A 13,897-nucleotide genomic window follows, 5' to 3' on the forward strand; every position below is an offset into this window, starting at 1 on the left:
AGTGCAAATAAACCAACCAATTATTTTTCCCTATGCTTTTATGATTATACAAAACTAGCGCTTTACTGAAAACACAAAACAATATTGAAGTTTTGATACAGTAAAAGCAAACCAATTAAGGATACCTTTTATAGAATCAAAATATTGTCAATCTCTCTTAGGATCAATCCCTTTTAAGATAAAGCAACAATCCATTTTAGGATTTTCTTTATTTTTTTCCCATAATTTGGTATCACTTCTTATAATTTGGTAGCACAATGGCTAAGATCAATGACTGGCTCTCGTTTTGGTTCTTAAAAGAACATGTCATGGTTAGTTTGTACACAAGTTCAAATTAAGGTCATCTTGATAGTATTAGGACTACAGACAAGCTTTAGAATTTGTATCATAGCTTGAAATTCACTCTTGTATAGAGAGGAATAATCGGATTTCCAGAGTTCATATTATATCTTATTTGGTCTTCATTTCAAGTGATACTAAAGCATATTTCTTACAATTTAAGACTTTATATTACCCACTATTGGAATTATAGCTGGTGAGAGCAAAATGCTGCTTGATAAATCAATCCAATATTTCTGTATGATGTTCAATTACTTCGCGGTTATTAAAAAATATTTCGTTTTATTTAGTCGCTTATGTTTTTAAGATAATTTTAATTGTATACTGAAAGTTACTAATGTCACAACTGGTGTAAGACTATGAAAAGCTTTATAGATTCGTTTAGTGTTGCCAGGCTACATACTCACTTTTGACTCTTAAATCAATATTCCTGTTTTTTATACTTGACTTTTGTGTTTTCAGTAAAGCGCTAGTTTTGTATAATCAAAAAAGCATAGGGAAACATAATTAGTTGGTTTATTTGTACTAATTACATTAATATATATTAAATAGGCTGTGAAGTAATAATTTTTTTCCGTTTTAAGTTTCAACTTCGCTCTTTGCTTCTTTCTGAAAAACTTTGTTTTTTTTTTAATTAATGAGATTAAAAGGCTAGTGGGGCCGGTCTCTCTTGACACCTGGAATCGTCACACATGCAAGAGCCCTATTTCTCACTTCTCTCAGATGCAAATATGAGAAGACGAGAAAGTTTTCGTCTTTAATCGTGATATATGTTCATTATAAGTGATTAATTAAAAAAAAAACTTTCCGAAAAATAAGTTTTTTCATAGAAAAGTAAAGGCCATTTTAAACTTAAGCTCAGCAGATACAAAAACCTGTTAAAATTCAAACTCAAAACGACCAGAAATTAAATAAACAATCATAGCAAAAAACAGTTTTTTTTTTTTTTTTTTTTTTTTTTTTTTTTTTTTTTTTTTGCTTTTGCCAAGTAATTACCTCTGAAACATAATACAACAAGTAGTAATATGAATGAACAAATAGATCTTAAACTGAATAATGCTTAGATCGAATACCAAAACCAAGCTTAAAACGAAAAAAAATATTTTCCTATTGAAGTTTAAATGAAACTTAAAACGAACAGAAATTAAATAAACAATCAATACAAAAAAATACAATAGATATTAATGTAAATTAATAAATAAATCATAAAACGAGTGAAACTTAAATTGAATATGCAAATCAAGCTTGAAACGAACCAAAATTACTATAAACAAGAGTTTGTGTATTCAGCTTTCTGAAGTTTCTACCGACAACACTTTCTATAAGAACCTTATATGCCCTCAGGGTATAACTTACAACCCTTACCTTGAGGGCTGTGGAGGAGGGGGGGTGTTATCCTCAAAGACCTAATTTCCTGAATTTTCCACCACGTTGAACAAAATGGCTATCTCAAAATGTTGATTGGATGTGTCCGGGAAAAAGGTGGGCGTGAGAGGGGGGTTAAGTTCCCTTTAATCACTTTTGACTATTATAAAGGGCACTAGCCCTTTGAATTTCCAATCAAATGAGTTCTTCTTGAAGTTTCTACGACAAAGATTTCTATAAAAACCTTATATTCCCCCAGGGCATAACTTCCGACCCTTGCCCTGAGGGATGTGGGGGAGTGTCCTCCTCAAGAACATAATTTCTATCTGGAAATCGACTACGCTGAACAAAATGGATGTCTCAAAATTTTGATTGGATGTTTTTGGGGAATTGGTGGGCATGGAAGGGGTGTTATTTGCATTCCAATCACTTTTGATCCTTAAAAAGTGTGCACTAGAACTCTCGATTTCAAATCCAATGAGCCCCCTTTGAAGTTTCTACGACGACCCCTTCTATATGAAGTGCCTCTGGGAAAAAATCAATAAATAATAAAACATTGGAGCCGTATGGCCTTTACTATAGGCAACGCTATAGCATTGCCTCTGATCACCCAGAACCTATAAGATGTATGTTCCATTTTTTTTTTTCGTTTTTATTGGTGGGTAGTTTTTGTATACCTAAATTTACCCAGGGGAAACCAGATGGCCCGGTTCTTAGTCTGGACGTCTTTCAAGTCTCTACTTCCCGTCTGTATCTTCACTATACTGGCACGACTAATTTTCGTTTATTTTAGAGTCTTTTCTTCAAATACCAAATCTTTTTTGCGATGATTATGCGGCCCATTATATCGAAGGTACTGTGCTGAGATACGTGGATGTCAGTGAAACTTTAACCAAGCTATGCCAAGCCGAACTGATAACCTATAAATTTGGACATTGGTCATAGAGGAGAAGAAAAGAAGATATGTAAAATTTGAGATTTATGAAGTTTAGTTAGTGATTTTGCTTTGGACCAGGAGGGATGTGATCATGAACATTTATCTCAGAGGAGCCATGTTTGATAACATAATATTTCATCCACTTTATTACCAGATAAATGTCTATTTTCCCCTAAAATATAAATTTGCTTTCTGTTACTTTTTTAGATGTTCTTTCCCCTTTTATACAAGTGAACTTTCAGTCGCACTTTGAATCTATTGATTTTTCAAACCTTAAATATGATTGAAAGAAAAAATGCATTGACTTATTGCATTAATACTCTCCACCAACATCTTGTAACTATGAGTCACCATTCTAGCTGACTTAATTTTTTTATCATTTCCCCCTGGTGTCACTGATTATTTCTTTTGGAATGGGGGTCAGCGATGTGACTCTGTAAACTCAGGCAGGGACTACCCAGCTCCAGATAGTTACCTGGAAAATTTGGGGGAAAAACACGGGAATCGTCAGATGGTTTGACCCCAGCCGCGCAATATACTCCCTGTTGGACACAGAGAATCAGGAGATGGGTACCTGTGCTACGCATAATACTATGGTACGCATAATGCTATGGCTTATAGCATTAATATTCTCTGCCAACATCCTGTAACTATGAGTCACCATGCTAGCTGACGAATTTTTTTCCATCATCTTACTCTGGTTACGCTGACTATTTCCTTTGGACCCCTGGGAAAGTAAATCTGAGTTTGTCTTTCATTTTTGCTAAGTCTCAGTTGAGAATAAATGTATAAAGAAAAGAAGTACCGAAAGTAAAACATCGAAATTTTTTATTTCACAGGAAATTTACCATATACCCATATCAATGTTAATTTTGCATTTAACAGTGAAATAGTAAAATAGGAGTCATTCCAGAGCATTAACAGGTTTGCTCCTTACTCTTAAGTCTAATTAAGTCCTTTATTAACATAATTTACTTTATTTACAACTGGCAAGAGATTTTTTTCTTATAATATAACAGATGTTTTTTTTTATTCTCCATAAAATTTTAAATTGCATCCTTCAAAGATTTAAAATTCTACTAAACGCATGCAAAATTGCAGTACTTTATTTAGTCATATAGGCAGAACAAAATAGTGAATTTGACACTTCTGTCCAGTTTTGAATTCGGACAAACTGTCAGTAAAAACTAATTGCATACGCATTTATCCATGATCAGGTTAATCCTAATTTACTCAGCTGTATTGAATCTTGTCTATCCTAGGTACAATCACTTTTTGAGACAACACAGGAGAAATTTATATTGCAAAAACCGTGAGTATATTGAAGTCTAAAGCCCAAAATTGAGAGAAGCTTTTGTTACTTGATTTGTCTTAATTTTGTTTAGTTTTTTTTTTTTTTTTTTGGGAAATAGTTTTCCTGTGCACAAACCAGTTAAATACACATCCTTTCAAACAAACGTAAAATAATCACTCGAAGCCGTCAGTTATTAAAGTCAACCTTTAGTAAAGATTCACATGTCTGCAAGGCATTATTTAATCTGGATAAAAAAAATGGCTTTGCTTTATGATTTTGGCTTGTCTTTTCTAGGTCCTAAATTTAGGGATTTACCCTTAGATCTAGATTTAGACCTAGATTTACTATCTAGGTCTAAATTTAATTCTAAGAACCATTATTATTTTGAAGACTAAGTCAAAAATTGAGAGAAGGCTTTATTAGCTGATCCGCTTTATTAGCAGATTGCAGGGAAATATTTTTGATTTTCATGTATCATATAAATGTATATATTTTTAAACACATGGGAAATATTCACCATGGATTGTCAGTCATTATATAGTGAGCATGGGGAAGGTTGGAAGATACTCTTGTTTGAAAATATGATTAAAACAATCATATTTTTATACTGGAGACAAAAATTCTTTTATTACTACTGTTACAAGCTCACTATAGATGGTTAATTAAGTTTGACTATCCGTAACAGATGTTAAGTATCCAAGAGAAGTTGATATCTAATTTTATTTTAAACCATAAACCCGAACAAGAACTTGAAGAAATTTCCAAATAATTCAAAAACAGCACTTTTAGACTTGATGGGGTTTCTTTGAAAGTGGTAAGATTGGTAAAAGTCGTAAGTAGTAAGAAAAATTTAGTAGTAGGCTAAGTAGTAAGAAATCGTTCCTGTATCCGAACATAAAATACGTTTGTTAGAAGTCATTTCGATAAAGTTCATTCTAAATTGCACAATACACGAGTCTATACTCTAGACCGAAGCCCCTAAGCAAATACTGACAAATTCTGGATATTTTGTTCAACTAGATGATTGGTGCATTTTAACCACAGTCGTTCCATTTATTTGTGGACTTATCAAACTAGCCCCTGGACAAAACGGTAGTTATGCTTTGAATATAGTTCAACGGTGATGACTATTTTATCTGATAATTAGGGCGAGAGGTACAACATATATTTTTTTTTTTTTTGGGGGGGGGGGCATCCGGGTATAAGTTACTATTAAAACTTAGAACCAAGGTGAATTAAACATACAACCCCCTTCTGTTACCAACCATAGAACAAAACTTATTGCCGATACTTCCAATTTTTCACTATTGATTTGGTCAATCTGGTCTTGGAACGATGCTATAATAATTAATCATGATTACAATGCCCTTTTTTCTTTTAGGGGGCCAGTCACCAGTGAATATTGATACTTTCGCTGCGGCTGATGTGAATATACAACCCCTTGTACTAACAAACTACGGTATACAACTCAGCAAACTTACTGTAACGAATACTGGAACAACAGGTAAAGGAGCCATATTTCAGACCGTATTTTTATTAGTAACTAAAAAATAATCCTTAGCACTATTCGGACACATATTACTGGCAATATGTTTGTTATCTCCGTTCTGACAAAGATTAAACTAATTAAATAAAAAGTTTAGATTTTATTAAATTAAAAAAAAAACTGAAAGGAAGGAGTAACATTAAAACTAAAAACTAACAGAAATTATTCCATATATGAATTCTGACTTCGCTCAATTAGGAAGTGAAACTATATAAAAAAAGTTTTTTTCAAATAAAAGTAAAGCAACGCTATAACTTAAAACGAACAGACATCATTCATTGGTACTTGTATGATATATCCCCGACCTAATATTGTTCATCTAAGTAGAACTTGTTACTCTGACTAATCCTAATGAAACATCACAAAATATGATGAAAAGATAATACTTTAGAAACAAATTTGGGCTATATATTGGCACACTAAGGAGAGTTGGGGTAAAGTATAGGGGGTATGTATGTCTAATGTGTTAGGTACAATTGTTCTTTATATTATAAAGTAAGCGTTGTTTTCTAACTTCACACTGTCCAAATACTGTATCAACACCCCCTAATATGGAAATATATAGCTCAAATTATATTTATTTGAAAGCCCGTAATACAAAAGCAAGAAGCAAGAAAAAGCAACCCTTTTTGATTTTATTTTTCATTTTGTTACTTTCTCTCTTCTCTGAGTTTCGTTTAAAAGCAAGAAGACGGAGAAGTAAAAGAAAACAAAAACATAAAGCACTATAGACAACAATTAAACACTTCGCAAAATACAAGAGGAAAAACTATACGAAAGAAACCAGAATAAAAACAGACTTCTAAGCGAACGAGTATAAACACAAATATTTACTCTCTAATGTGCCCATTATCTTACCACTGCAAGGTATGGCTCCAGTCGTATGACAGTTTAATCATTAATATGAACAATACTTATTGAAGCGGCAGTACATGAATCAGTTATACTACAATGAATAAACACAAATGAGTTTCGGGTCTAAGGTGGGAGCCGAATGAGATAATTTGAGAAACTGTAATAGTACCATTTAATTTGCATAATGTACTTGCGAAAAAAAAATCTTGATAACGGCGCGACGTACTATATATGCAGCAAAACACTAGCGCTAAACAATCTTACAGGAATTAAATTATTATTATTACCGTAATAAAAATTATTGTAAAACCCGTCACAATTAAACACACAACAAGACAGAGCATAGAAAAAATAAAAAAAATAAATCACTGCTTAAGAATGTGGGACCAATCATTCAAATTCCCATATATTTTTCTATTATGTTTTTCTATCCGTCTGGCAACAGCAACCTCTTGGTCAGCAACCTTGAATTTCGCAATAGTGAGCGAATTTCTATACCACAGAAGCAGATGAAGCAGATATTTGGCAAAATGAAAGAACATGGATCAGATTTTATTCTTCTCAGTTTTAGTTATGAGCTGCCAGAAGGGTGCGATGTAGAGGATATGGGGAAGGGCAACAGGCTTTTATAGAATTGCAAGAAGAGGTCAGTTGCAAGTAGTAATAGTGGTAAAGGTCCGAGTAGTGATTGCGTAATTTGACTTTCACAAGCCTGAGGCATGGATATGCGTGCAGTTTAACCGGTAAATTGGCTTGCCAGGGTCAGTCGCCTATTACTACGAACGGTACTTGCCCTACCAAACGGGTTTTCGTAGATAACATCCATTTTTTTTGGGGTCAAACAGAGAGAGAGAGAGCTGGCGGTCACACTAACTTGATTGGTAGTTGGATTCGGATATTAAGTGTAATTTCCATTGTAGTTCATATTAGTAAGAGAATTGAATTCAGAGAGAGAATAGTTTATTTGAGGGGAAATTAGTGGAGAAAAAATGAGTGGTGCATTTACATTATTGAAATAGCTTTACGGGGTTTGAGGGACTCTGTTGTTTTATTCCGTGAGATTTTTTCTTTACATGGCATTCGTTCAAAAAGCGAGGATTTCTGTTAAATAAATAATTGTTATACCTTTTAAAATAGCTTTACGGGGTTTGAGGGACTCTGTTGTTTTATTCCGTGTGATTTTTTCTTTACATGGTGTTCGTTCAAAAAGCGAGGATTTCTGTTCAATAAATAATTGTTATACCTTTTTAAAATAGCTTTACGGGGTTTGAGGGACTCTGTTTTTTTACTCTGTTTGATTTTTTAATTAATTTTTGTTATTAGAAAAAGCGAGGATTTCTCTTAAATAAATAATTGTTATACCTTTTAAAATAGCTTTACGGGGTTTGAGGGACTCTGTTGTTTTATTCCGTGTGATTTTTTCTTTACATGGTGTTCGTTCAAAAAGAGAGGATTTCTGTTAAATAAATAATTCTAATATTTTTTCCGTTAAATTGAAAGCGAGGATTTCTGTTAAATAAATAATTGTTATACCTTTTAAAATAGCTTTACGGGGTTTGAGGGACTCTGTCGTTTTATTCCGTGTGATTTTTTGTTTACATGGTGTTCGTTCAAAAAGCGAGGATTTCTGTTAAATAAATAATTCTTATATTTTTTTCCGTTCATTTTAAAGCGAGGATTTCTGATAAATAAATAATTGTTATACCTTTTAAAATAGCTTTACGGGGTTTGAGGGACTCTGTTGTTTTATTCCGTGTGATTTTTTCTTTACATGGTGTTCGTTCAAAAAGCGAGGATTTCTGTTAAATAAATAATTCTTATATTTTTTCAGTTCAATAGACAGCGAGGGTTAATTTTAAATAAATAATTGTTATAACTTTTATAATAGCTTTAATGGGTTTGAGGGACTCTGTTGTTTTTTTCATTGTGAATTTTTATTTTCATAGTGTTCGTTCAAAAAGCGAGGATTTCTGTTAAATAAACAATTGTTATACCTTTTAAAATAGCTTTAAGGAGTTTGAGGTACTCTGTCGTTTTATTCATTGTGATTTTTTCTGTACATGGTATTCGTTCAAAAAGGGAGGATTTCTGTTAAATAAATATTTCTTATATTTTTTCCGTTCAATTGAAAGCGAGGATTTCTGTTAAATAAATAATTGTTATACCTTTTAAAATAGCTTTACGGGGTTTGAGGGACTCTGTTGTTTTATTCCATGTGATTTTTTCATTACATGGTGTTCCTTCAAAAAGCGAGGATTTCGGTTATTTGCTTGCGTGTATAGGAATTCCCATGTTATTTGCTTGCATGTATAGGAATTCCCTTGTTATTTGCTTGCGTGTATAGGAATTCCCATGTTATTTGCTTGCGTGTATAGGAATTCCAAGATTATTTGCTTGCGTGTTCCCATGTTATTTGCTTGCGTGTATAGGAATTCCCATGTTATTTGCTTGCGTGTATAGGAATTCCCATGTTACTTACTTGCATGTATAGGAATTCCCACGTTATTTGCTTGTGTGTATAGGAATTCCCATACTATTTTCTTGCGTGTATAGGAATTCCCTTGTTATTTGCTTGCATGTATAGGAATTCCCATGTTATTTGCTTGCGTGTATAGGAATTCCCATGTTATTTGCTTGGTTTTTCTTTACTTGGTGCCCATTAAAAATGAAATTTTTGTGTTAAATAAGTAGTTCTTGTATCTTTTAAAAGAGCTTTACGGGGTTTGAGAGACTCTGTTGCCTGATTCCGTGTGGTTTTTCTTTACTTCGTGCTCATTAAAAACGAAATTTTTGTGTTAAATAAGTAGTTCTTGTATCTTTTAAAAGAGATTTACGGGGTTTAAGAGACTCGGTTGCATTGTATTTTCCATAATTTTCTTAAAAGAAACTAGAGATTACGACCATAAACCCTTATTAGCTCAGATTTTATAGAAATAGTTTTATTTTTCGATTTGAAAATAGACTAAAGTTTCAGATTTGAACCAGAGAATTGTATTTTCCATAATTTTCTTACATCTTTGGAACTCATTAACGATAACAAACATGTTTCCGACCAGATAGGTTTTTGAAAGCACATTCAGCATGGCGTGCGCTATTTTTTTTATCATGAACCCTTTAGAGACCAATTTGATCAACTTGGAGAAAGCTCAAATAGAATCGTTACTGATATTGATATTACTGCGTAAACTACAAACTGACAAAAATATCCAGAACTTTTTTTCTTATAGCCTTGACTTTGAAGACATTTCTTCATCTTAATTGGCTTTAGAAATATCATGCAAAATAAAACTAAACAAACAATCGTTGCTTTATCGAATTTTTAGCAAACAAAAGGATTGTAACACCTGATTGGCTCGTTTGTATGCAATTTCAAGCCAGTGAAAAGAACGAAGTTTTTCAGTAAGGACACTCGATATCCTAAAAGTGTTTGATTCAAACTTTTACCTTGAGAATCGATGTTGTTAGCAGAATTTCAAAAGGATCGTTTATGAGTGCTGACGTATCTGATGAAATAATTTAGGTCGTATGATAATTTTTTATTTTTTTTTAATGCAGTAGTTTTTCAGTAAGGACATTCGATATGCTAAAAGTGTTTGATTCAAACTTTTACCTTGAGAATCGATGTTGTTAGCAGAATTTCAAAAGGATCATATATGAGTGCTGGCCTATCTGATGAAATAATTTAGGTCGTATGATAAATTTTTTTTTTTAATGCAATAGTTTTTCAGTAATTTTTATTCTGCGTGTTTTTTTTATTCTTTACTTAGTGATCATTCAAAAACCGAGGATTTTAGTTATATAAATAATTCTTGTACCTTTTAAAATAGCTTTACGAGGTTCGAGAGACTCTGTTGTTTTATTCTGTGTGATTTTTTCTTTACATGGTGATCATTCAAAAAGCGAGGATTTCTGTTAAATAAATAATTCTTCTACCTTTTAAAATAGCTTTACCGGGTTTGAGAGACTCTGTTGTTTTATTCCGTGTGATTTTTTCTTTACTTGGTGGTCATTCAAAAAGCGAGGATTTCTGTTAAATAAATAATTCTTGTACTTTTTAAAATAGCTTTACGGGGTTTGAGAGACTCTGTTGCCTGATTCCGTGTGGTTTTTCTTTACTTGGTGCTCATTAAAAACGAAATTTTTGTTTTAAATAAGTAGTTCTTGTATCTTTTAAAAGAGCTTTACGGGGTTTGAGAAACTCGGTTGCATTGTATTTTCCATGATTTTCTTAAAAGAAACTAGAGATTACGGCCAAAAACCCTTATTAGCTGAGATTTTATATAAATAGTTTTATTTTTCGATCTGAAAATAGACTAAAGTTTCAGATTTGAACCAGAGAATTGTATTTTCCATAATTTTCTTACATCTTTGGAAATCATTAACGATAACAAACATGTTTCCGACCAGATAGGTTTTTGAAAGCACATTGAGCATGGCGTGCGCTATTTTTTTTTATCATGAACCCTTTAGAAACCAATTTGATCAACTTGGAGAAAGCTCAAATAGAATCGTTACTGATATTGATATTACTGCGTAAACTACAAACTGACAAAAATATCCAGAACTTTTTTTCTTATAGCCTTGACTTTGAAGACATTTCTTCATCTTAATTGGCTTTAGAAATATCATGCAAAACAAAAATAAACAAACAATCGTTGCTTTATCGAATTTTTAGCAAACAAAAGGATTGTAACACCTGATTGGCTCGTTTGTATGCAATTTCAAGCCAGTGAAAAGAACGAAGTTTTTCAGTAAGGACACTCGATATCCTAAAAGTGTTTGATTCAAACTTTTACCTTGAGAATCGATGTTGTTAGCAGAATTTCAAAAGGATCGTTTATGAGTGCTGACGTATCTGATGAAATAATTTAGGTCGTATGATAATTTTTTATTTTTTTTTAATGCAATAGTTTTTCAGTAAGGACATTTGATATGCTAAAAGTGTTTGATTCAAACTTTTACCTTGAGAATCGATGTTGTTAGCAGAATTTCAAAAGGATCGTTTATGAGTGCTGGCCTATCTGATGAAATAATTTAGGTCGTATGATAAATTTTTTTTTTTAATGCAATAGTTTTTCAGTAACTTTTATTCCGCGTGTTTTTTTTCTTCTTTACTTAGTGATCATTCAAAAACCGAGGATATCAGTTAAATAAATAATTCTTGTACCTTTTAAAATAGCTTTACGAGGTTCGAGAGACTCTGTTGTTTTATTCTGTGTGATTTTTTCTATACATGGTGATCATTCAAAAAGCGAGGATTTCTGTTAAATAAATAATTCTTCTACCTTTTAAAATAGTTTTACCGGGTTTGAGAGACTCTGTTGTTTTATTCAGTGTGATTTTTTCTTTACTTGGTGTTCATTCAAAAAGCGAGGATTTCTGTTAAATAAATAATTCTTGTACTTTTTAAAATAGCTTTACGGGGTTTGAGAGACTCTGTTGTCTTATTCCGTGTGATTTTTTCTTTACTTGGTGGTCATTCAAAAAGTGAGGATTTCCGTTAAATCAATAATTCTTTTACCTTTTAAAATAGCTTTACGGGGTTTGAGATACTCTGTTGTTTCATTCTATTTTATTTTTTTATTGCTTGGTGATCTTTCAAAAAGAGAGGAGTGATGTTCAATAAATAATTCTTGTACTTTTTAAAATATCTTTACTAGGTTTGAGAGACTCTGTTCTTTTATTCTGTGTGATTTTTTATTTACTTGGTGATCATTCAAAAAGCAAGGATTTCTGTTAAATAAATAATTCTTGTACCTTTTAAAATAGTTTTACGGGGTTTGAGAGACACTGTTGTGCCTAGCGATCAGAAATTAAATTATAAAAAAGTTTCTTCACCTCTTGAATACACAATACCGAAATTTCATTCAACTTTCATGTAAGAAAATTATGGAAAGTACAATTCTCTACTTCAAATATGAAACTTATGGTGTTCATTCAAAAAGCGAGGATTTCTGTTAAATAAATAATTGTTATACCGTTTAAAATAGCTTTTAAGAGTTTGAAGGACTCTTTTGTTTTATTCCGTGTGCTTTTTTCTTTACATGGTATTAGTTCAAAAAGCGAGGATTTCGGATAAATAAATAATTCTTATATTTTTTCCTTATAATTGAAAACGAGGATTCATGTTAAATAAATAATTGTTATACCTTTTAAAATAGCTTTACAGGGTTTGAGGGACTCTGTTGTTTTATTCCGTGTGATTTTTTCTTTACATGGTGTTCGTTCAAAAAGCGAGGATTTCTGTTAAATAAATAATTCTTATATTTTTTCCGTTCAATTGAAAGCGAGGGTTTTTGTTAATTAAATAATTGTTATACCTTTTAAAATAGCTTTACTGGGTTTGAGGGACTCTGTTGTTTTATTCCGTGTGATTTTTTATTTACATAGTGTTAGTTCAAAAAGCGAGGATTTCTGTTAAATAAATAATTGTTATACCTTTTAAAATAGCTTTACGGGGTTCGAAGGACTCTGTTGTTTTATTCCGTGTGATTTTTTTTTACATGGTGTTCGTTCAAAAAGCGAGGATTTCTGTTAAATTAAATAATTATAATATTTTTTCTTTTAAATAGACAGCTAGGATATCTGTTAATTAAATAATTATTATAACTATAAAAATAGATTTTATGTGTTTTAGGGGCTATGTTCTTTTATTCAATGTTTTTTTCATTACATGGTGTTCCTTCAAAAAGCGAGGATTTCGGTTATTTGCTTGCGTGTATAGGAATTCCTATGTTATTTGCTTGCGTGTATAGGAATTCCCATGTTATTTGCTTGCGTGTATAGGAATTCACATGTTATTTGATTGCGGGTATAGGAATTCCCATGTTATTTGCTTGCATTTATATTAATTCCAATTTTATTTGCTTGCGTGTATATGAATTCCCATATTATTTGCTTGCGTGTTCCCATGTTATTTGCTTGCGTGTATAGGAATTCCCATGTTATTTGCTTGCGTGTATAGGAATTCCCATGTTATTTACTTTCATGTATAGGAATTCCCACGTTATTTGCTTGCGTGTTTAGGAATTCCCATGTTATTTGCTTGCATGTATAGGAATTCCGACGTTATTTGCTTGCGCGTATAGGAATTCCCATGATATTTGCTTGCGTGTATAGGAATTCTCTGGTTATTTTCTTGCATGTATAGGAATTCCCATGTTATTTTCTTGCGTGTATAGGAATTCCCATGTTATTTGCTTGCATGTATAGGAATTCCCATGTTATTTGCTTGCGTGTATAGGAATTCCCATGTTATTTGCTTGGTTTTTCTTTAATTGGTGCCCATTAAAAACGAAATTTTTTTTTTAAATAAGTAGTTCTTGTATCTTTTAAAGGGGCTTTACGGGGTTTGAGAGACTCTGTTGCCTGATTTAGTGTGGTTTTTCTTTACTTCGTGCTAATTAATAACGAAATTTTTGTGCTAAATAAGTAGTTCTTGTATATTTTAAAAGAGCTTTACAGAGTTTAAGGAACTCAGTTGTATTATATTTTCCAAGATTTTCTTAAAAAAAACTAGATTTTACGGCTAAAAACCCTAATTAGCTCAGATTTTATAGAA

The 13,897-nt window shown here is 32.0% G+C and overlaps 1 protein-coding gene across 1 annotated transcript in view; it reads left to right on the forward strand.

Annotated features, from left to right (window-relative positions):
- The first annotated feature begins 3,750 nt into the window (after positions 1 to 3,750).
- The window catches only part of LOC148951550 (carbonic anhydrase 1-like), a 75,336-nt gene continuing 65,189 nt past the window's right edge, over positions 3,751 to 13,897 (forward strand). The window contains exons 1-2 of the mRNA XM_089091106.1: positions 3,751 to 3,953; positions 5,317 to 5,439. Of these exons, the coding sequence (XP_088947232.1) occupies positions 3,851 to 3,953; positions 5,317 to 5,439 (226 nt within the window). The 5' untranslated portion in view covers positions 3,751 to 3,850. The remainder of the gene's footprint in view (positions 3,954 to 5,316; positions 5,440 to 13,897) is intronic.

This window comes from Artemia sp. Qi Xiang Cuo, chromosome 6, assembly GCF_049724085.1.
Source record: "Artemia sp. Qi Xiang Cuo chromosome 6, ASM4972408v1, whole genome shotgun sequence".
In the NCBI taxonomy this organism is placed as follows: domain Eukaryota; kingdom Metazoa; phylum Arthropoda; class Branchiopoda; order Anostraca; family Artemiidae; genus Artemia; species Artemia sp. Qi Xiang Cuo.